Raw genomic sequence first — 23,221 nt, 5'->3', positions numbered from 1 at the left:
TCTACAGAGCAATTTATTAAACTCTGGAGGCTTGAAGTCACAGCTGGGTTTTTTTGTTGTTGTTGTTGTTGAGAATGTGCCAACATCTCTCCATTGTTTGGCCCAAACTCAGTTTTTTTTTTGGCTGAAATGAGGAATGCTGCCGCATTTTTTCATTCACTTCACTTCATATATAAATGAACACTTGTGTTACATCAGTGGCCCCTACAAACTTCAAGTGGTATGGCAAAGCCTAACATTAATATCCTACACAAACATCACAACAATTATACTTATTAACACACATTGAACAAAAACCATTGATTACAATATAAATCTTGTGCTTGGCCTTACATTTCTTGCTATCTAAATCTGTGCCAGGTACATTACCACGTCTTTGAAAGCAGGGCAATTTGACGAAAAATGTAGGAAAGGCTGGAGAGTTACCCCTGGATTCCACTGGATGTGTAACGGCTGCAGATCCGTCGTCGGAGCTGTTACGCACCCATTATAATCAATGTGTGAGATTCCACCGACTGCAGATCCGCTGCGTAATGAGTCCGACAACGCATGGCCATCCGACAGCCCTTGCAACACTTGCACAGAGCTTCTATTTTTGTCGGACAACGGAGCACGGCGCATAAATTCAGCACAGAGCAGATCGTTCGGGACAGGAAGTCGTGCACAGACACAAAATAAAGCATCCGGTATATTTTCAACATAAAATACCTCAGGTTCATGGCAGCTCGTATTTCACAACATGAAGACGTCATGATGGGCGGGGACAGACCTGAAGTCAACAGGTTAGAGGTTTTCACTCGTCTTTTCACACCGCTCACTCCGGTGCTTGTTGTAAACAAACAGAGGTCGCTAAGTGAACACCTCCTGCAGCAGCTGTAGCTAACTGCCGCTAACGAGGTCGGCCGGCTTGTTAACAAGCCTGCCGACCTCGTTAGCGCTCATTAGGACGGAGTCGCTGGATTTGTCTCCAGTCATTAATGAGGAGATGTTGATTCTCTTCCAGTTATATCAATTGATTATGCGTGGATTTGCGAGATCTCGTGCGTTCGGAGTCGTTACGCATCCAGTGGAATCCCAGGGTTAGTTCCTTGTTGGTACAATCTGCTGCTGGGAGGGACTCGTGTTGCTTCCACAGTTAACCAACTGACCTTGTTCCCTGGACTGTGGGCTCATTGCTGCTGTTGTAGTTATCATCATGTTAACTTATCAAAATCAGGCCTCTCTGTGGCTTTGTCCGAAAAGGCCGCAAGCAGGAAAATCAGACAGAAGTTGCACAAAAGGTCGACCCTGTGGCAGATCCTATCATCTTTGGAGCCCTGGAAAGGGGGGTCGTGATCCAGGCGACGTACACACCTCATGCTTGTGTTACTTTAGGTTGTGTTACTTTATTTAAATAAATCTATTTTTATATCTGCTATGCACCACGTCTCTCCCATTTTTTTCATCTCCTTTGAGCCGGGTCATGACAAAATAGGGGCTCGTCCGTTTGTTTTGCCCCATTTAGTTGTATATGCGTATATTTGTTTGGCTATTTGACAAATTGGGGGCTCGTCCATTCGTTTGCGCAATTTGGTTGAATATGTGTAGATCTGTTTGACATGAGTTTGTAGTTTGGATGGCCTGGTTGCAGGTGTTCTCCTTCAGTACGCAGCTTGGTGCCGTTGGCGGCACACGCGGAAAGTTTCGTGTTTGGCCTGCCTGGAACCTTTGTGGTAAAACGTTTGTTGATCATTTCGTGAGCGTTTGTAGTTCTCCTTCAGTACGGAGTTTGGTTGGTGCCATTGGTGGCACATGCGGAAACCTGCGGCGGAGCGTGTTTGGCCTGCCTGGTACATTTGTGGTAAAATACTTGTCATTTTGAGAGCATTTTTAGTTATTAGGAGAGAGATTACGGTGCTTGTTGGCCGAACTGATCAGAGTGAGTATTGGGTTGAGAGTCTGTGTGGATTTTCTGACCTTCGGCCGAGTGAGGGTGGGGAATTGCGTCTTTTGGGGCAGTTCTCTAGGTTTATGCCAGTGAGGTTTAGTGGCGTTCCTCTTTGGGTTTGTTGCATGGTTTGGGGTAGTGTTGAGGAATGCTGCATAGTGGTTAAAGCATTGTCTTGAGAGCATGTCCGTGATTTTGGGAGAGTTGCTGGCTTGCAAGTCGCTTCCCCGAGTCAGTGGTCTTTAGTGCATAAATACCCACCACTGCTCGCTGCATGAAGACTAGCTGGGAGTTTAGTTAGGCGGGTTGATGTTTAGATAGTGGGGAAACTCCAAACCAGGTGTGCACGGGGATACTTTGATGTCTTACTGGTCCTGTTTGGGTATAAAGGTGTGTTTTGTTTATTCTGGTCCTATTGGTAAACTGGTTCATGGAGCCTGTCAGAGGGGGCCTTGGAGAACTGTACCAGCAGTACCAACAGTTGCTGAAACTGGCTGAGCATTATTTCGCCAACGTTTCCAGGCTTGGGAAAGGTGAAGTAGCGAAACTTACTTGAATTTGTTTGTGATTTTACTACCCATTTTAGACTTTGGTTGGCTGCGCTAGACATTACGTTTGATGATTTATGTGAATTAGTCATTTTGGAACAGTTTAAGAACACGCTGCCTGGTTGGATGTGATGATTTTGGCTGGGGTGGACACGGTCGTGGTGCTGTGTCGCCTGACCAGACGTGGTCCGGGAAGCCTGGCCTGTTAAACGTCTCAGCCGCGGCTCTCCGCGAGCATTAGGTAGCATTTCTATTTTCTCTGCAAGCCGCTGCTAAACCTCGTAAATCTCAACAGAGCAGATCGCACCAGACAGGAAGTCCGACTCAGAATCAACGTAATACACTTCCGCCCCCTTTCAAAATAAAACACAATATGCAGTTCATGCAGCCTAAAACTACTTCACATCAACATTATGACCGAGGCACCAGATCAGCAATCAATCAAACAATCAATCAATCAAAGGGTCTCAGAGGATTTGCGACACGGACGACAAGAGAACTGATTGTTGAAGTGGAACATCATACAATCATTTATGACATAACACATTGTTTTTATAAGGATAGATGGTCAGATCAACAGATCTTCCACGTCAGAGAAGCAAAGCAAGCTGTTGGTTGTTGTTGTTTACTTTATACACACAGTTTCACAAGATCTCGCGGTCTCCTGTATGTTCAGGATTATCGAATGTTCTCGTTATCTCACATGTATATGGCTGGCTCGCTATGCTGCCGTTCCGCGGCCGTAACGTGCCCGGTGGAAATCCCCAGTAGGGATCCTAGTGATCTAATAACACATTAATGATGTCATTAGGGCCCGAGCAGGCAACGACCTGCTACAGGTGGCGCTATAATAATGGAAAGTGCGTTTTGGCTAATAAGTCCCACATGCTTTATCGCACATTCAAAAACCTTATATCCACACGTTCACTGAGTTGTGCTGAATCTCGTGATATAGGCCACGCAAATTCGCAAAATGTCGCAAACCTACTTTTTCGAACTCCTCCTAGGCAATTTCATCGTTTTGCTCCAAACTTTGCACACAGCATCTATGGACCCTCATGACAAAAAGTTATTAAAAGAATTTTGCTAACCCAAAGAATACTCAAGTTATTAAATAACTTCCTGCAGGTGGCGCTATTATCAACACAAAACACGAAGTGTTGCATATCTCCACATTGGTGTGTCTGAATGCAAAATTTTGGGCGATGACCATGAGGTGGCGCTCTTTAAATTGAAGTATTTTACATCTCCAACTCGGTTGGTTCGATTAACACCAAACTTGGTATACTTATTGTTAATGTCCTCCTGAGGATAACCCTAGAAGATTTTTTTTGATCGGCCCCTAGGTGGCGCTCTGGTGGTAGTCTAATTTAGTATTTGGCACTGTGCCCAGACCATAAGACTTAAGACAATGAAATTCATAGGGGTGGTATAGACTGGCCCCTGTAACTCACACACCCCGACGGCAGCATGCCCCGACACGCGTGTACTGCGAGGGCCCGTTCAGTACTGCTTGCAGTCCTAGTTCACTTATACATTTCTTTTTTTTTTAAAGATTATTTTTTTGGCATTTTTGTTGCTTTATTGATAGTGAGAGATAGAAAGGGGGTGATAGAGGGGAAGACATGCGGCAAAGGGAGCTCAGGCCGGATTCGAACCCGGCTCCGCCACAGCACACGGCATACATGGTTAGCGCTCTACCGGTGTGAGCCACCGGGACGCCCCAACAGTTATACATTTCTGAAGAGTACTGGTGATTATTCCATTACCACACACATCAGCATCAGTGTTGAATAATTTACCTTTAGATATCTCTGGCATAAAGTGTGGCCCAGTTGCTCCACTTTGCTTTTGTTCCACCCCAAAGCCAGGAGGTGTTCGCCCTGCATTTCAGTTAGTATAAACAATTATTAATTATGCTAATTATAGGTATAACAGTAGAGTAAAAGTCTCTGTGCAAGTTGTGATTACTTGATATTGTAGAATACATTTTTAATAACTACAGACATGAGACGTTACATTGTTCAAGGTCAAGACACTCTTTGCTGTTATCATACTTTCCTGTTAGAGAGGCTCTTTGATGATTAACATTAAATACCTTTGAAAATGAATATCTTTGGATGATTATTTCAGAAAAAAATCCCATAAAGTGGTGATCAGTGTTAATACATCAAGCCTTTTTCGCTGGAAGGAACAACCTTTTGAGGTGTTTAGAAATTTCTTTCATTTTGAGCCCGTATATAAGTGGATTAAACAAAGGATGATACAGAACTATTTGTAACATCATTATTAAACGTACAGGTTTCGGCAAATTAGATTCTACTCGAGCTATACTGATATCATATACACTTAAAATGGAGATACTGATTAAAACCATCAGGTGGGGTAAACAGGTCTCTGCTGCTTTTTTCCTGACTTCTTTAGAACTTCGATAGGTTATTATAAATATCTTTGTGTATGTAAAAATTATGAAAAGCACAGGCAGAATTAGGAAAAATAATAAAGCCACTACACCAAATATAGTAATTGTTCTTGATGAGACACATTGAAGACTGTAAATTGCATTATTACAAAATATTGCTTTTAAAGTAGAGCTACACAGTTTAGTTTTAGCACTGAATATTACTGGGACCAAACATTGACAAGCAGGCAGAAGCCAAGCAACAAACAGGAAAATACTTACAGTGGTTTTTGTCATGATAGTTGGATATTGAAGAGGTTTACATATAGAAACATATCGGTCATAGGCCATGGCTGACAATAGTAAGAACTCTGAACTGCCTATACCATAATAAATATAAAACTGAAAAAGACAAGCTGGATATGATATGACCTGTTTTTCAGATAAAAAGTCTATCAGAAACTTTGGGTAAACACAAGTGCTGTAAAGAACACAATTCAATAGCAAAGCTGCAATGAAAACATACAAAGGCTCATGGAGGTTTCTGTGCTTCCAGATAAGGTACACAATCGTTAAATTACAGCATATTATTAACAAATATATTATGAATATAATAAAGAAATAAACATATCTGTATTTGTTAACTTCCACATACCCACCAAGAGTTATAATTGTTCCATTTAACTCATCATCCATTAATGTTTTCTTAAACTAAACGTTCAATTAAAAAACAAAAACAAATCAAGGACATGACCAGTGTGCATGAATAGTGATTAATAAAAGATTCTCTCACCCTAATGTCCAATCTGTACTGAAGTGACTTATCAACACATGCATTCAACTCCAACATTCAGAAATAAACTGTTCTGAGTTGGTGTAAATGTTTTATTAGATTGCTTAACTCTCCAATGATCTCATTAAATCTTCTGCAAAAATAGATATTAATCTACAGAGCACTTTGTCAAACTCTGGAGGCCTGAAGTTGTTGACAAGAGTTTTCTTAGAAAGACAGCCCTGTGCGAGATTTAATGAAAAGTATCAAAAACAAATACAATATTCAAAATACACAAATGGGTCCTTAATCCAAAACAGAAAGTGCTAAGTTCTTTTTCTATACCTCGGTTCATGCGTGAACTCTGACACATGATTTCCTGTTTTGTTCCAATCTGGTTTATTGAAAATTCCTAAATCACAGCTGCTGTTATCTAACTCAAGCAGCACATCAGAACAGGAAGTAGAGAAGGCTCATCAACTGTCCTGCACAGTCTGTGACTGCTGACTAAATTCTATGTTTGTCAAATCATATGTGATGCATTTTTAACTGCTCTATGTCTGGTATTTTAATATATCTTCCAATTAATTCTACAACATAATCCCCACTATTGAAGGAGATGACCATTAATAAACACAGCAATTAATTTGGAAGATGTGTGTTTCTATATAAACATTTTCCAGTGAAAATCTACAACAAAGTCACAGCTGGTTTTTTGTTGTTCTTGTTGTTTTTAAGCTGTTGAGCATGTGCACCAGTGCTTAAACTCAAAATTTCAACTGCAGCAGTCCAGCAGTCCGAACTGGGGATTTCCACCGGGCGCATTACAGCGGCGGAACGGCAGCATAGCGAGCCAGCCGTATACACGCGAGATAACGAGAACACTCGATAATCATGAACATACGGGAGACCGCGAGATCCTGCGATAAACTGTGTGTATAAAGTAAACAACAACAAACAACAGCTTACTTTGCTTCTCTGACGTGGAAGATCTGTTGATCTGACCATCTATCCTTATAAAAACAATGTGTTATGTCATAAATGATTGTATGATGTTCCACTTCAACAATCAGTCTCTTGTCGTCCGTTTCGCCGATCCTCTGAGATCCTATGATTGATTGATTGCTGATCTGGTGCCTCGGTCATAACATAATGTTGATGTGAAGTAGCTTTAGGCTGCATGAACTGCCTATTGTGTTTTATTTGGGTATCAATCAATGCTCTCATTGATTAGAGTGGCAGCGATTTGCAACGGCAACTGCGCTGCCGTTTCGCGGCTGTAACGCGCCCGGTGGAAATCAGGCTTAAGTCACCCTCTGTTCCATGCCAATACTTGTTTTGTTAGCACAGTTCACACCTGTAATGACTGGAAGTTAGATGCTAGCTCAGTACTTTATTTTTCTTGTAGTTCAATAGGCAAACTTGAATTTGTTAGCAACAACAGCAAATTCTGTAATTCTTATAAAAGTCAAACTAGCTTATGTTGGGGTTTACATATGCCCCACACCTTAGCACTACTTTTGTGGGTCTTACAGTTTGAAAGGCTATCAGAATTATTCATAGCTATCACAAATAATAATTAATTATATCAAATTCGTTAATTCATTAGTGATGGGGGTTGTGTCCCCTTTTTTTGGCCCAAAGATTCATTTTTGGGACTGAAATGAGTAATGCTGGTGCATTTTCCATTCAATTCTGTCCATATATAGGAATTAACCCTTTGGCATACCTGTGGTCTCTACATAGCCCTCCTTTAGTCCCAGAATTTGGGTTATTTTGCAAGTTGATTAAAAGAAAAAGGGTCCACAGTTGACAGAGGTCATTTGTCACTTCATTCAGTTAGTAATGTCTGGGCAGTTTATTCTATCGATCTACCTCAGCTAAGCAAGAACAGTAGTCCATTTAACCCATTAAGGCCTAAATCGCCTGGAAAAAAATGCCTGGAAAACCTATGGGCGATTTTAAAATTACCCCCTAAAACCTGAAGTTTTTCTGGAAATTCAACACCTACTAAATAATAGATTTCTCAGCCTCAGTAGCAGATAGAATTGAAATACAAAAAGTATTTGAGAGCTTATACTTGTGGCTTTCATGAGAAGTTGAGTTTATTTGTCCAAAGTGAGTTTTAAGTGTCAGTGCAGCACTATTTTCAACCAAAAATGTAAAACATAAAGTGCACTAGTATAAAGTGTCATAACAGCAGCAATAAAATAAAGGTACTGACAGTGCGTTCATCAGTCGATAATTTTTTTTACATGTAACGACGACAGTGCTTGCCAAAGCACTCAAAGTGCAGAGGTAGGTTACACTATTTACAGCCATAGACAGTTGGCCCACCTATCATATCTTTGTCAGGGACAAGCTGGTACTCCCTGCACGCCTTCCGCTTGTCAAACACCTTTCCACTGTCGTGTTGTGGAGGAGCTGTGGCTCCTCTGGTTCCTGAAGGTCCTGCAGATGGAGTTGGAGGAGGAGGAGACGGAGAAGAAGGAGAAGGACTCACAGGAACGGCCCTTGATGTCACCGGTGTGACGAGCTCTTCTGCGAGGTCTTCCAGCCAGCTCTTGTAACGTCTGTACCTGGTCCTGAAGGCTGTTCCTCACACTGACCTTGCAGTGATGTACGCGTTGTGACAGGACACAAAAAGAAGTCTGAGGAAGAGCCTTGGCGCTTGAAATGTCACTCAAAATAACAACACATTACAATAACAATACATATTTGCATAGGAACCTCTTCCTGTGCAGATTTCATTTTTCTTACCTGGAAGTTGGTCACATATCTCATGGAGCTCTCCGCCATTACCCACACCTTGACACCGCATTTTGTCGGCTTCATGGGGAGGTACTGCCTAACGAGAGACGCCCTTTGAACTTTATCATGCTCTCATCCACAGAAACATTCCCATTGACCTCATACAGTGCCTGGAATCGGGCAGTGAGGTAGTTCAGGAACCAGCGCATTTTCCAGAGCTTGTCATTTCTGTTGACGTCTGCTGCATGGTTGTTCTGGAGGTGTAGATACCTGAAAATCCAGATATAGACACAGGTAATTTACCTGGGATGAAAGCATTATATAAAACATTGTCATAATTATCATGTGTTGTGACTGTGACATGTACTGTCTATATTGTAAATTACATTGGACTATATGAGTATCATGTTGTATGTGATGATGCCTGAATAAAAATCCTATGCATAATACTAATACATGCCCATTAGCAAGATGTTAACATGATATGACCATTGGAAGAAATAGACCTAATTCTCACTAGCCTACTGTAATAAAAATAATAAATAAAAATAATACATTTTATCTATATTGCACTTGTCAGGGTACTCAACAACGCATAAAGTAATATAAGACAGTCGTGATTTCCTATGTCATCATTACAATCAATTAGTATTATTATTGTTATTACCTCCAGATGGCCCCAAATCTGTCCCGGGACATTTTTTGGGAGAACTGGGTCTTGAAAAAATCTTTTTTCTGTCACCAGTAGTCTCTGCGAGCCGGCAGCACAAGGAGCCCCATACCGATGCACAGCCCAATAAAGGCTTCATCTCTGGCAAACCTCGCTGCCTTGGATGAAGTGCTTTGGGTTGAAAATGTGTTGAAACACCTCCATCGGTGTTGCATCTGCAGGTATACTTACTTTCACCCCTGGGGTGCGGTTGAATCGCCTTTGAGGATTACGGTGGAAAGTATTCGTCCTCCACTCGGTTTCAAAACCTTCAAAATCATCTTCCTCATCAAAAAACATGTGCCTCATCCATAAATCCCGGTCGATTGGTTCTGAGGTTTCAAAGTCCGGGTCAGCAAAAATATCGCAGGTGCTCTTTTCATCAATATCACTCCCATCACTTACTTCTGAGCTTCCTCTGCTATCGTCTTCTTCCGCCATGATTTCAAAGTTCTGGAAAAGTCCCAAGTTGCATTGCGATACTCCCACATATATTCTTATTTATAAACATTCTATGATTCCGATGAAAAAAAATACAAATACTGCAAAACGACGTATCCGCTGTCCCGGCCTTAATGGCAGAATAACTCAACAGCGCTCTCGGCTTCAATGGGTTAAAACATAACTGTAATGACATACTGTGAGATAACTAACACAGTTGATCATCAGGGTAAGTGAGAACGGAAATGTTAATTATGTGATTGTATCATGGGAGATGTTGAGGGAGGTTGAACCTGCACCTCCCATGGGGTACCAAAAAGAGGTATGGAAGATAGGAGAATGTTCATCAAATTAATGTATGGATACTTCTCCATGTGGCACCAAAAATAATGTTATTAATTATAATAAAATATGATATGATATGACTTGATTTACCCAAGTCACCCGGAATGGGGCACCACTCTGTAAAAAAGAAAAGATAGCCAATTCACCTTTAATTATCTGCTAAAGTTACTAAACTATCAATTTGGAAGTCTGACTAATAATTAACTGAATAATTGCAATCAAATTACCATATTAACATTTAGCAATGATTGAAGGAATTTTGCATTAGTTTCATAGAAGAGGTTGGCATCTCTCCATTGTTTGGCCAAATACTCTGTTTTTGTGGCTGAAATGAGGAATGCGGACACATTTTTCATTCAATTCAGTTTACAAATGAACACTTGTGGCATAATAACCTACACAGACATCACAACAATTATACTTATTAACACACATTAAATAAAACCATTGATTACAGTATAAATATTGTACTTGGCCTTATGTTTCTTGCTATCTTAATCTGTGCCTAGTACACTACCACGTCTGTGAATGCAGGGCAGTTGGAAGAAAAGAAGGAAAAGGCTGGAGAGTTTGTTCCTTGTTGGTACAGTCTGTTGCTGGATGTGGCTCCTCTTGCTTCCACATCATGTTAACTAATCAAAATCAGGATTAGGCTCCTCTGTGGCTTTGTCTGAATAGGCCACAAGCAGGAAAATCAGAGACAAGTTGGAGAGTCCAAAAAATGCAGCTTGAAGTAAAAAAATATGATTTTCACCCTTGTCAGAATATGCAAAAATGGAAGACAAAAACAACAACTTTCAGCAGCAAACATCAGTGTTAATCAAAAGGATTTAGTTTGAAGTAAACATGTTGGCATATTGCAGTCTGTGAAGTGCAATATGATGGGATAAACTTTTCTGGAACACAGGCATGTACAGGTTCAATCTGAACACTTGAGCCCTCTTGATTAATACACTTTAACTTGCTGATCATCAGTATATAGCTGTACTATTAAAATACCCAGAGTCAACATTAAAAAGTAAGAATGTCATCACTTGCAAAGACAGATATTATGTTGGCTTAATAAAAGTATAACAGTAAACTACAGAAAGAAGTATGTGCAAGTTGTGATAACTTGATTTTGTAAAATATATTTTTTTTAATCATTACAGACATGAGGCGTTACATTGTTGAAGGTCAAGACACTTTTTGCTATTACCATACTTTACCATACTTTCCTGTTAAAGAGGCTCTTTAATGATTAACATTAAGTACCTTTAAAAAATATCACATCTTTGCATAATTATTTCAGAAGTGGTGATCAGTGTTAATACATCAAACCTTGTTGGCTGGAAGGAACAACCTTTTGAGGTGTTTGGAAATTTCTTTCATTTTGAGCCCGTATATAAGTGGATTAAACAAAGGATGATACAGAACTATTTGTAACATCATTATTAAGCGTACAGTTTTAGGCAAGTTAGATTCCACTCGAGCTATACTGATATCATATACGCTTAAAATGGAGACACTAATTAAAACCATCAGGTGGGGTAAACAGGTCTCTGCTGCTTTTTTCCTGACTTCTTTACAACTTCGATAGGTTATTATAAATATCTTTGTGTATGTAAAAATTATGAAGAGCACAGGCAGAATTGTGACATCTAACAAAGCCACTACACCAAATATAGTTATTGTTCTTGATGTAACACACTGAAGTCTGTAAATTGCATTATTACAAAATATTGCTTTTAAATTAGAGCTACACAGTTTAGTTTCAGCACTGAGTATTACTGGGACCACAGTATGACAAGCAGGCAGAAGCCAAGCAACAAACAAGAAAATACTTACAGTGGTTTTTGTCATGATAGTTGGATATTGGAGAGGTTTACATATAGAAACATATCGGTCATAGGCCATGGCTGACAAAAGTAAGAACTCTGAACTGCCTATACCGTAATAAATACAAAACTGAAAAAGACAAGTTGAATATGATATGACCTGTTTTTCAGATAAAAAGTCTACCAGAAGCTTTGGGTAAACACTAGTGCTGTAAAGAACACAGTTCAATAGCAAAGCTGCAATGAAAGCATACATAGGCTCATGGAGGTTTCTGTGTTTCCAGATAAGGTACACAATAGTTAAATTACAGGATAGTATTAACACATATATTATGAATATAATAAAAAAATAAACATATCTGTATTTGTTAACTTCTACGTACCCACCAAGAGTTATAATTGTTCCATTTAACTCATCATCCATTAATGTTTTCTTAAACTAAATGTTCAATTAAAAACAAAAACAAATAAAGGACATGACCAGTGTGCATGAATAGTGATTAATAAAAGATTCTCTCACACTAATGTCCAATCTGTACTGAATTGACTTATCAATATATTCATTCAACGCCAACATTCAGAAATGAAGTGTTCTGAGTTGGTGTAAATGTTTTATTAGATTGCTTAACTCTCCAATGATCTCATTAAATCTTCTGCAAAAATAGATATTAATCTACAGAGCACTTTGTCAAACTCTGGAGGCCTGAAGTTGTTGCGGAAAATCTTAACAAATCTAGATAACAAGAGTTTTCTTAGAATGACAGCCCTGTGCGAGATTTAATGAAAAGTATCAAAAACAAATACAATATTCAAAATACACAAATGGGTCCTTGATCCAAAAGTGCACAGTCCTTTTTCTATACCTTGGTTCATGCGTGAAGTCTGACACATGATTTCCTGTTTTGTTCCAATCTGGTTTATTGAGAATTCCTAAATCAGAGCTGCGGTTATCTAACTCAAGCAGCACATCAGAACAGGAAGTAGAGAAGGCTGTGATGCATTTTTAACTGCTCTATGTCTGGTATTTTAATATATCTTCCAATGAATTCTACAACATATTCCCCACTATTGAAGGAGATGACCATTAATAAACACAGCAATTAATTTGGAAGATGTGTGTTTCTATACATTTTCCAGTGAAAATCTACAACAAAGTCACAGCTGTTTTTTTTGTTGTTCTTGTTGTTTTTAAGCTGTTGAGCATGTGCACCAGTGCATAAACTCAAAATATCAACTGCAGCAGTCCTAAGTCACCCTCTGTTCCATATCAATACTTGTTTTGTTAGCACAGTTCACACCTGTAATGACTGGAAGTTAGATGTGTTGTAACTACGCAACGGGGCGTCCAATATGTTGGGGTATCTGGTTACAGATACCAATTGCCTCCATCACGGGTCACCAAAAATATTGGGAATTAAGGATGGCTCTTTTATGAATAAATGATGACCTTGCACAGGGCATCAAATATATTAATAAAAGGGCGTTATCATAAATGCTATCCCTCCCATAAGGATACCAAATATGTAGGGATGAACCTGAGCAACACTTGTGTGGATCTCACGGTTCAAAAGTGTGGTTAGATGGCGATAAGAATTATTAATAATTATCAAAAATAATTATTAATTATTTATTCATTATTATGAATTATATGACTTGATTTACTCTAAGTCATAGCTCGTAGGGGCACCACTCTGTAAAACAGAGAAAATATAGCCAATTCACCTAAATCAGTCTCATGAAGTTATTAAACCATCAATTTAGAACACTGATTATTAATTATGAATATAATTATAATCAAATTACCATATTAATATTTAATAGTGGTTGAAGGAATCGTGCATTCTTGACACAGAAGTGGATGGCATATCGTTCATAATATACAACATTAAATAGACAGCATTCATAATCAAAAGTTATTTATTTTAAACAAGTAAAGCAAATAAAAGCACACATCAATAAAGTATAGAGAACTACACTACAAAAGAGAGGGAAACGTGTGTGTGTGTGTGTGTGTGTGTGTGTGTGCGTGCGTGTGTGTGTGTGTGGGGGGGGGGGGGGGGGGGGGGGGGGGGGGGGGGGGGGGGGGGGGGGGGGTCGAAGCTCCTCACACAATGAGTCGTAAAAATTCCAGCTGTGAAGAGCCAGGTGACTAGGCCTTGCCCTGGTCATGTGAACTGTTACCAACTGTGTGTAGTTCCAGTTAATTTAAAATATACCATGTGAAAATCAGTGTATGAGCAGGTCAAGACTGACCTATGTATAAAGCAAGATTAACATACAACTTTGATTTTACACAAATATCACATAAATATACTTAAAACACACATATAAACCTGATCATTAATTACAGGTCAAATCCTTTCTGCTAAAGTCCTTGCTGATTGCTTGTCTAAGCCCAGTTACATTACTCACGAATCCAGTTGAAAAGGGGGGAATCTTTTTTCAGTGGTAGGCGTGGAAGAAGTAAGTTGAGTTCAATAATTTGCAGTCTTGCAAATTAAGTTGCTGGTTGTCCTTGTTGTTGAGTTAAGCTTTCTCTGGCGGTTGCAATGAACTTTGTGTTCATAAAGGCGACTTCGGTGCGCAGAGAAGGTCAGAGTTGCAGTTGTTCCAGAATTCCTTATGGAAGGGAGATTCTGAATGAGGTCTCACCCTCAGCTGCAGAGGATCTCAGCAGGGAGTGAGGGAGGAGGGGGGCTGGTGCATCCAGGCCTCTGGATTCCCTTCTGAAGAAAAGATGTTACCCCTCTGGGAGCGGTGGAGAAAGAGAGAGAAGGAAGGAAGGACTGTCTCCTTTATAGCAGACCAGTTGACCTCCTGTGTTGTCAAGAGTGCCTTGACCAATGACATGACCTGGAAGGTGTCGTAAAATCCCAAGCATTCTGGGAGATGGAGTTCTTGAGAGAGCACAAAATGGAGGTGACCTGCCATTTTGTGAGTTGACTCAGAAAGATGTTTCATTTAGTCCACAAATGTTAAAGTCCACAAATGAACCCAAGATTCACCTGTGGTACAATCCCAACAGATGCTCGCTCAGTACTTTACTTTTCTTGTAGTTCAATAGGCAAACTTGAATTTGTTAGCAACAACAGCAAATTCTGTAATTCTTATAAAAGTCAAACTAGCTTATGTTGGGGTTTACATATGCCCCACACCTTAGCACTACTTTTGTGGGTCTTACAGTTTGAATGGCTATCAGAATTATTCATAGCTATCACAAATAATAATTAATTATATCAAATTTGTGAATTCATTAGTGATGGGGGTTGTGTCCCCTTTGTTTGGCCCAAAGATTCATTTTTGGGACTGAAATGAGTAATGCTGGTGCATTTTCCATTCAATTCTGTCCATATATAGGAATGAACCCTTGTGGCATACCTGTGGTCTCTACATAGCCCTCCTTCAGTCGCAGAATTCGGGTAATTTTGCAAGTTGATTAAAAGAACAAGGGTCCACAGTTGACAGAGGTCATTTGTCAGTTCATTCAGTTGGAAATGTCTGGGCAGTTTATTCTATCTATCTACCTCAGCTAAGCAAGAACAGTAGTCCATTTAAAACATAACTGTAATGACATACTGTGAGATAACTAACACAGTTGATCATCAGGGTAAGTGAGAACGGAAATGTTAATTATGTGATTGTATTATGTGAGATGTTGAGGGAGGTTGAACCTACACCTCCCATAGGGTACCAAAAAGGTGTATGGAAGATAGGAGAATGTTCATCAAATTAATGTATGGATACTTCTCCATGTGGCACCAAAAATAATGTAAGGGTTCAAAAGTGGGTTTAGATGGCTATCAGAATTATTAACAATGATTGCAAATAGTTGTTAATTATAATAAAATATGATATGATACGACTTGATTTACCGAAGTCACCCTGAATGGGGCACCACTCTGTAAAAAAGAAAAGATAGCCAATTCACCTTTAATTATCTGCTAAAGTTACTAAACTATCAATTTGGAAGTCTGACTAATAATTAACTGAATAATTGCAATCAAATTACCATATTAACATTTAGCAATGATTGAAGGAATTTTGCATTAGTTTCATAGAAGAGGTTGGCATCTCTCCATTGTTTGGCCAAATACTCTGTTTTTGTGGCTGAAATGAGGAATGCGGACATATTTTTCATTCAATTCAGTTTACAAATGAACACTTGTGGCATAATAACCTACACAGACATCACAACAATTATACTTATTAACACACATTAAATAAAACCATTGATTACAGTATAAATATTGTACTTGGCCTTATGTTTCTTGCTATCTTAATCTGTGCCTAGTACACTACCACGTCTATGAATGCAGGGCAGTTGGAAGAAAAGAAGGAAAAGGCTGGAGAGTTTGTTCCTTGTTGGTACAGTCTGTTGCTGGATGTGGCTCCTCTTGCTTCCACATCATGTTAACTAATCAAAATCAGGATTAGGCTCCTCTGTGGCTTTGTCTGAATAGGCCACAAGCAGGAAAATCAGAGACAAGTTGGAGAGTCCAAAAAATGCAGCTTGAAGTAAAAAAATATGATTTTCACCCTTGTCAGAATATGCAAAAATGGAAGACAAAAACAACAACTTTCAGCAGCAAACATCAGTGTTAATCAAAAGGATTTAGTTTGAAGTAAACATGTTGGCATATTGCAGTCTGTGAAGTGCAATATGATGGGATAAACTTTTCTGGAACACAGGCATGTACAGGTTCAATCTGAACACTTGAGCCCTCTTGATTAATACACTTTAACTTGCTGATCATCAGTATATAGCTGTACTATTAAAATACCCAGAGTCAACATTAAAAAGTAAGAATGTCATCACTTGCAAAGACAGATATTATGTTGGCTAATTAAAAGTATAACAGTAAACTACAGAAAGAAGTATGTGCAAGTTGTGATAACTTGATTTTGTAAAATATATTTTTTTAATCATTACAGACATGAGGCGTTACATTGTTGAAGGTCAAGACACTCTTTGCTATTACCATACTTTACCATACTTTCCTGTTAAAGAGTCTCTTTAATGATTAACATTAAGTACCTTTAAAAAATATCACATCTTTGCATAATTATTTCATAAGTGGTGATCAGTGTTAATACATCAAACCTTGTTGGCTGGAAGGAACAACCTTTTGAGGTGTTTGGAAATTTCCTTCATTTTAAGCCCGTATATAAGTGGATTAAACAAAGGATGATACAGAATTATTTGTAACATCATTATTAAGCGTACAGTTTTCGGCAAATTAGATTCTAGTCGAGCTATACTGATATCATATACGCTTAAAATGATGATACTGATTAAAACCATCAGGTGGGGTAAACAGGTCTCTGCTGCTTTTTTCCTGACTTCTTTAGAACTTCGATAGGTTATTATAAATATCTTTGTGTATGTAAAAATTATGAAGAGCACAGGTAGAATTAGGAGATCTAATGAACCCAATATACCAGATAAAGTAATTATTCTTGATGTTACACACTGAAGTCTATAAATTGCATTATTACAAAATATTGCTTTTAAAGTAGAGCTACACAGTTTAGTTTTAGCACTGAGTATTACTGCGAGCGCAGTATGAGAAGCAGGCAGAAGCCAAGCAACAAACAGGCAAATACTTACAGTGGTTTTTGTCATGATAGTTGGATATTGAAGAGGTTTACATATAGAAACATATCGGTCATAGGCCATGGCTGACAATAGCAAGATCTCTGCACAGCCTATACTGTAATAAACATAAAACTGAAAAAGACAAGCTGGATATGATATGACCTGTTTTTCAGATAAAACATCTATCAGAAGCTTTGGGTAAACACTAGTGCTGTAAAGAACACAGTTCAATAGCAAAGCTGCAATGAAAGCATACATAGGCTCATGGAGGTTTCTGTGTTTCCAGATAAGGTACACAATCGTTAAATTACAGCATATTATTAACAAATATATTATGAATATAATAAAGAAATAAACATATCTGTATTTGTTAACTTCCACATACCCACCAAGAGTTATAATTGTTCCATTTAACTCATCATCCATTAATGTTTTCTTAAACTAAACGTTCAATTTAAAAAATAAAAAAAAATCAAGGACATGACCAGTGTGCATGAATAGTGATTAATAAAAGATTCTCTCACACTAATGTCCAATCTGTACTGAAGTGACTTATCAATATATGCATTCAACTCCAACATTCAGAAATGAACTGTTCTGAGTTGGTGTAAATGTTTTATTATTTTTGCAGAAGATTTAATGAGATCATTGGAGAGTTAAGAAATCTAGATATTAATCTACAGAGCACTTTGTCAAACTCTGGAGGCCTGAAGTTGTTGCGGAAAATCTTAACAAATCTAGATAACAAGAGTTTTCTTAGAAAGACAGCCCTGTGCGAGATTTAATGAAAAGTATCAAAAACAAATACAATATTCAAAATACACAAATGGGTCCTTGATCCAAAACAGCAAGTGCACAGTTCTTTTTCTATACCTTGGTTCATGCGTGAAGTCTGACACATGATTTCCTGTTTTGTTCCAATCTGGTTTATTGAAAATTCCTAAATCAGAGCTGCTGTTATCTCACTCAAGCAGCACATCAGAACAGGAAGTAGTGAAGGCTCATCAACTGTCCTGCACAGTCTGTGACTGCTGGCCAAATTCTATGTTTGTCAAATCATATGTGATGCATTTTTAACTGCTCTATGTCTGGTATTTTAATATATCTTCCAATGAATTCTACAACATAGTGATGGGGGTTGTGTCCCCTTTGTTTGGCCCAAAGATTCATTTTTGGGACTGAAATGAGTAATGCTGGTGCATTTTCCATTCAATTCTGTCCATATATAGGAATGAACCCTTGTGGCATACCTGTGGTCTCTACATAGCCCTCCTTCAGTCGCAGAATTTGGGTAATTTTCGCAAATTGATTAAAAGAAAAAGGGTCCACAGTTGACAGAGTTCATTTGTCAGTTCATTCAGTTGGAAATGTCTGGGCAGTTTATTCTATCTATCTACCTCAGCTAAGCAAGAACAGTAGTCCATTTAAAACATAACTGTAATGACATACTGTGAGATAACTAACAAGTTGATCATCAGGGTAAGTGAGAACGGAAATGTTAGTTATGTGATTGTATTATGTGAGATGTTGAGGGAGATTGAACCTACACCTCCCATAGGGTACCAAAAAGGTGTATGGAAGATAGGAGTATGTTCATCAAATTAATGTATGGATACTTCTCCATGTGGCACCAAAAATAATGTAAGGGTTCAAAAGTGGGTTTAGATGGCTATCAGAATTATTAACAATGATTGCAAATAGTTATTAATTATAATAAAATATGATATGATATGACTTGATTTACCCAAGTCACCTAGCCTGGGTATACCCAGACTGCCTTGCGCGGTCAAATTTAATTTCGAACTGCGAAAGGGTCTGGCAACCAGGGAGGTTTCTTAGCCCTGTTTTAGGGATCCAATCAGAGAGCGGGGAGGGACGGCAAGACGATGACACGTACTACTCGGCACTTGGAAGCTTGTAGTTTTCCGGATCCAACATGGCTGCTGCAGACGCGAAACTCTCTTTAGCTGTAGATGGTGTTTCAAATAGTTTAGAGCGAAAGTTGAAAGGGGAAAGGTCTCTGGGCGGCTCCACTGTCCCCCGGCTCGGAGCGAGATCACCGGTAGCACCGGTGATTAGCGACGCACTGGCGGTATCGCCGCCTCGTAGCGCCGAGCCGGTAAGACCGCCGGTCACCGCGGGTGATCTCGCTCCGAGCCGCCGACAGACCCGCAGCAGCTTGTTTATTGACCATAAAATCAGTGGATGTGTGTGGCTGAATGACATGAAGGGGAATAAAGTGTGAAAATAAATAATCTTGCAGAAAGCGAGAACTGGAGGAGCAAAGCAGCAAACAACACTCTCTCACAGACACACGTACAACAAACATCCAATTCTGTAGCTCTACTACGTCATCTGGTATAACTGATCTGATTGGCTAAGAGCTACCTACAGACGCTTTTGATAGACATTCTAAGCGCCCAATAAACGGCTCTGGAGGATCGTAAACCACACCTCCTCTACGGAGAAATCCATTGCTCGTTGCCAGACTAGACCTCATTTGAGAATAGTCTGGTGTTAGCCAGGCTACAAGTCACCCTGAATGGGGCACCACTCTGTAAAAAAGAAAAGATAGCCAATTCACCTTTAATTATCTGCTAAAGTTACTAATCTATCAATTTGGAAGTCTGACTAATAATTAACTGAATAATTGCAATCAAATTACCATATTAACATTTAGCAATGATTGAAGGAATTTTGCATTAGTTTCATAGAAGAGGTTGGCATCTCTCCATTGTTTGGCCAAATACTCTGTTTTTGTGGGTGAAATGAGGAATGCGGACACATTTTTCATTCAATTCAGTTTACAAATGAACACTTGTGGCATAATAACCTACACAGACATCACAACAATTATACTTATTAACACACATTAAATAAAACCATTGATTACAGTATAAATATTGTACTTGGCCTTATGTTTCTTGCTATCTTAATCTGTGCCTAGTACACTACCACGTCTATGAATGCAGGGCAGTTGGAAGAAAAGAAGGAAAAGGCTGGAGAGTTTGTTCCTTGTTGGTACAGTCTGTTGCTGGATGTGGCTCCTCTTGCTTCCACATCATGTTAACTTATCAAAATCAGGATTAGGCTCCTCTGTGGCTTTGTCTGAATAGGCCACAAGCAGGAAAATCAGAGACAAGTTGGAGAGTCCAAAAAATGCAGCTTGAAGTAAAAAAATATGATTTTCACCCTTGTCAGAATATGCAAAAATGGAAGACAAAAACAACTTTCAGCAGCAAACATCAGTGTTATTAAAAAGGATTTAGCTTGAAGTAAACATGTTGGCACATTGCAGTCTGTGAAGTGCAATATGATGATAAAAAGTATGATTGTCATCACTTGCAAAGACAGATATTATGTTGGCTGATTAAAAGTATAACAGTAAAGTAAACTACAGAAAAAAAGTATGTGCAAGTTGTGATAACTTGATTTTGTAAAATACATTTTTTTAATCAGACATACAGACATGAGGCGTTACATTGTTGAAGGTCAAGACACTCTTTGCTATTACCATACTTTACCATACTTTCCTGTTAAAGAGGCTCTTTAATAATTAACATTAAGTACCTTTAAAAAAAATCACATCTTTGCATAATTATTTCATAAGTGGTGATCAGTGTTAATACATCAAACCTTGTTGGCTGGAAGGAACAACCTTTTGAGGTGTTTGGAAATTTCCTTCATTTTAAGCCCGTATATAAGTGGATTAAACAAAGGATGATACAGAATTATTTGTAACATCATTATTAAGCGTACAGTTTTCGGCAAATTAGATTCTAGTCGAGCTATACTGATATCATATACGCTTAAAATGGTGATACTGATTAAAACCATCAGGTGGGGTAAACAGGTCTCTGCTGCTTTTTTCCTGACTTCTTTAGAACTTCGATAGGTTATTATAAATATCTTTGTGTATGTAAAAATTATGAAGAGCACAGGTAGAATTAGGAGATCTAATGAACCCAATATACCAGATAAAGTAATTATTCTTGATGTTACACACTGAAGTCTATAAATTGCATTATTACAAAATATTGCTTTTAAAGTAGAGCTACACAGTTTAGTTTTAGCACTGAGTATTACTGCAAGCGCAGTATGACAAGCAGGCAGAAGCCAAGCAACAAACAGGCAAATACTTACAGTGGTTTTTGTCATGATAGTTGGATATTGAAGAGGTTTACATATAGAAACATATCGGTCATAGGCCATGGCTGACAATAGTAAGAACTCTGAACTGCCTATACTGTAATAAACATAAAACTGAAAAAGACAAGCTGGATATGATATGACCTGTTTTTCAGATAAAAAGTCTATCAGAAGCTTTGGGTAAACACTAGTGCTGTAAAGAACACAGTTCAATAGCAAAGCTGCAATGAAAGCATACATAGGCTCATGGAGGTTTCTGTGTTTCCAGATAAGGTACAAAATAGTTAAATTACAGGATAGTATTAGAGAATAAATTGTGAATATAATAAAAAAATAAACATATCTGTATTTGCTAACTTCCACATGTCCACTAAGAGTTATAATTGTTCCATTCAACTCATCATCCATTAATGTTTTAAACTCACTAAATGTTCAGTAAAAAAACAAAAACAAGCAGAGGACATAACCAGTGTGCATGAATAGTGATTCATAAAAGATGTCTCTTAGACTAATGTCCAACCTGTACTGAAGTGACTTATCACTATATGTATTCAACTCCAACATTTAGAAGGGAACTGTTCTGACTTGGTGCAAATGTTTGTATTCAGTTGCTTAACCCTCCAATGATCTCATTAAACTTTCTGCAAAAATAGATACTAATCTACAAAGCAATTCATCAAACTCTGGAGGCCTTAAGTCACAGCTGTTTTCCATTACCCAATCACATACGGACTGAAAAATTAAACATTTAATGGCCAGACATTTATAAAAAGTTCTTTAGTTGTTTTTTTTACAGTAAATAACTGTCTTTTATAATGCCTAATCAGGAAGACTTTTTTGCCCTAAACCTAGGTGAATTTAAAAAAGTTTATTAGTACTTATACTAAAATAGTAGCCTGGGTATACCGATACTGCCTTGTGCGATCGAATTTCATTTCGAACCTCCAGGCAGTCTGGCAACCAGGGACGTTTCTTAGCCCTGTTTTAGGGATCCAATCACAGAACGGGGAGGGACGGCAAGACGATGACGCGTACTACTCGGCAGACGGAAGCTTGTAGTTTTCTTACAGGTCCAACATGGCTGCAGCAGAAGCGAAACTCTCTTTAGCTGTAGATGGTGTTTTAAATAGTTTAGAGCGAAAGTTGATTTTAAAAGAAGAACAACGTTTGACTTTACACTCCTGTTTCACCACCAAAAAGGATGTTTTAGCCTTGTTTCCGACAGGATTTGGGAAAAGTCTAATCTATCAACTAGCCCCGCTACTAGCCCTGCTACCGTAACGCCGGTGATCTCGCTACAAGCCGGGGGACAGCGGAGCCGCCGAGAGACCTGCAGCAGCTTGTTTATTGCCCATAAAATCAGTGGATGTGTGGCTGAATGACATGAGGGGGAAAATAAATAATCTTACAGAAAGCGAGAACTGGACAAGCAAAGCAACAAGCAACACTCTCTCACAGACACACACACAACAAACATCAATTTCTGTCGCTCTACATACGCCATCTGGTATAACTGATCTGATTGGCTAAGAGCTACCTACAGACGCTTTTGATAGACATTCTTAGTGCCCAATAAACGGCTCCGGAGGATCGTAAACCACACCTCCTCTACGGAGAAATGAACGGCTGGTTTTAGCCAGGCTACTAAATTTGTCTACTTTCTTTTCAACATAACTTATTTGTTTCATGTAACTTCTGTGGCTCATGTCGCCCTCAAACTACTTCACATGCAGCATTTACATAATTTATTTCCTGTTTAAACTGT

The 23,221-nt window shown here is 38.7% G+C and overlaps 4 protein-coding genes across 4 annotated transcripts; all 4 read right to left on the bottom strand.

Annotated features, from left to right (window-relative positions):
- Positions 1–4,564: 4,564 nt before the first annotated feature.
- On the bottom strand, positions 4,565–5,572 carry LOC131978969 (olfactory receptor 11H2-like). The gene has a single exon (XM_059342820.1). It carries the CDS (start codon positions 5,570–5,572, stop codon positions 4,646–4,648), a length of 927 nt encoding a protein of 308 aa, XP_059198803.1. The 3' UTR covers positions 4,565–4,645.
- Positions 5,573–11,208: 5,636 nt separating this feature from the next.
- On the bottom strand, positions 11,209–12,135 carry LOC131978667 (olfactory receptor 11H2-like). The gene has a single exon (XM_059342378.1). The coding sequence runs from the start codon at positions 12,133–12,135 to the stop codon at positions 11,209–11,211; it is 927 nt and encodes a 308-aa protein (XP_059198361.1).
- Positions 12,136–16,806: 4,671 nt separating this feature from the next.
- LOC131978666 (olfactory receptor 6N2-like) lies at positions 16,807–17,733 on the bottom strand. The gene has a single exon (XM_059342377.1). It carries the CDS (start codon positions 17,731–17,733, stop codon positions 16,807–16,809), a length of 927 nt encoding a protein of 308 aa, XP_059198360.1.
- A 3,204-nt stretch (positions 17,734–20,937) lies between these two features.
- Positions 20,938–21,864, bottom strand: LOC131978665 (olfactory receptor 11H2-like). The gene has a single exon (XM_059342375.1). It carries the CDS (start codon positions 21,862–21,864, stop codon positions 20,938–20,940), a length of 927 nt encoding a protein of 308 aa, XP_059198358.1.
- Between the last annotated feature and the right edge of the window lie 1,357 nt (positions 21,865–23,221).

The sequence above is a fragment of the Centropristis striata genome, chromosome 10 (assembly GCF_030273125.1).
Source record: "Centropristis striata isolate RG_2023a ecotype Rhode Island chromosome 10, C.striata_1.0, whole genome shotgun sequence".
Lineage (NCBI taxonomy): Eukaryota > Metazoa > Chordata > Actinopteri > Perciformes > Serranidae > Centropristis > Centropristis striata.
This window is presented reverse-complemented; position numbering and strand designations above follow the sequence as displayed.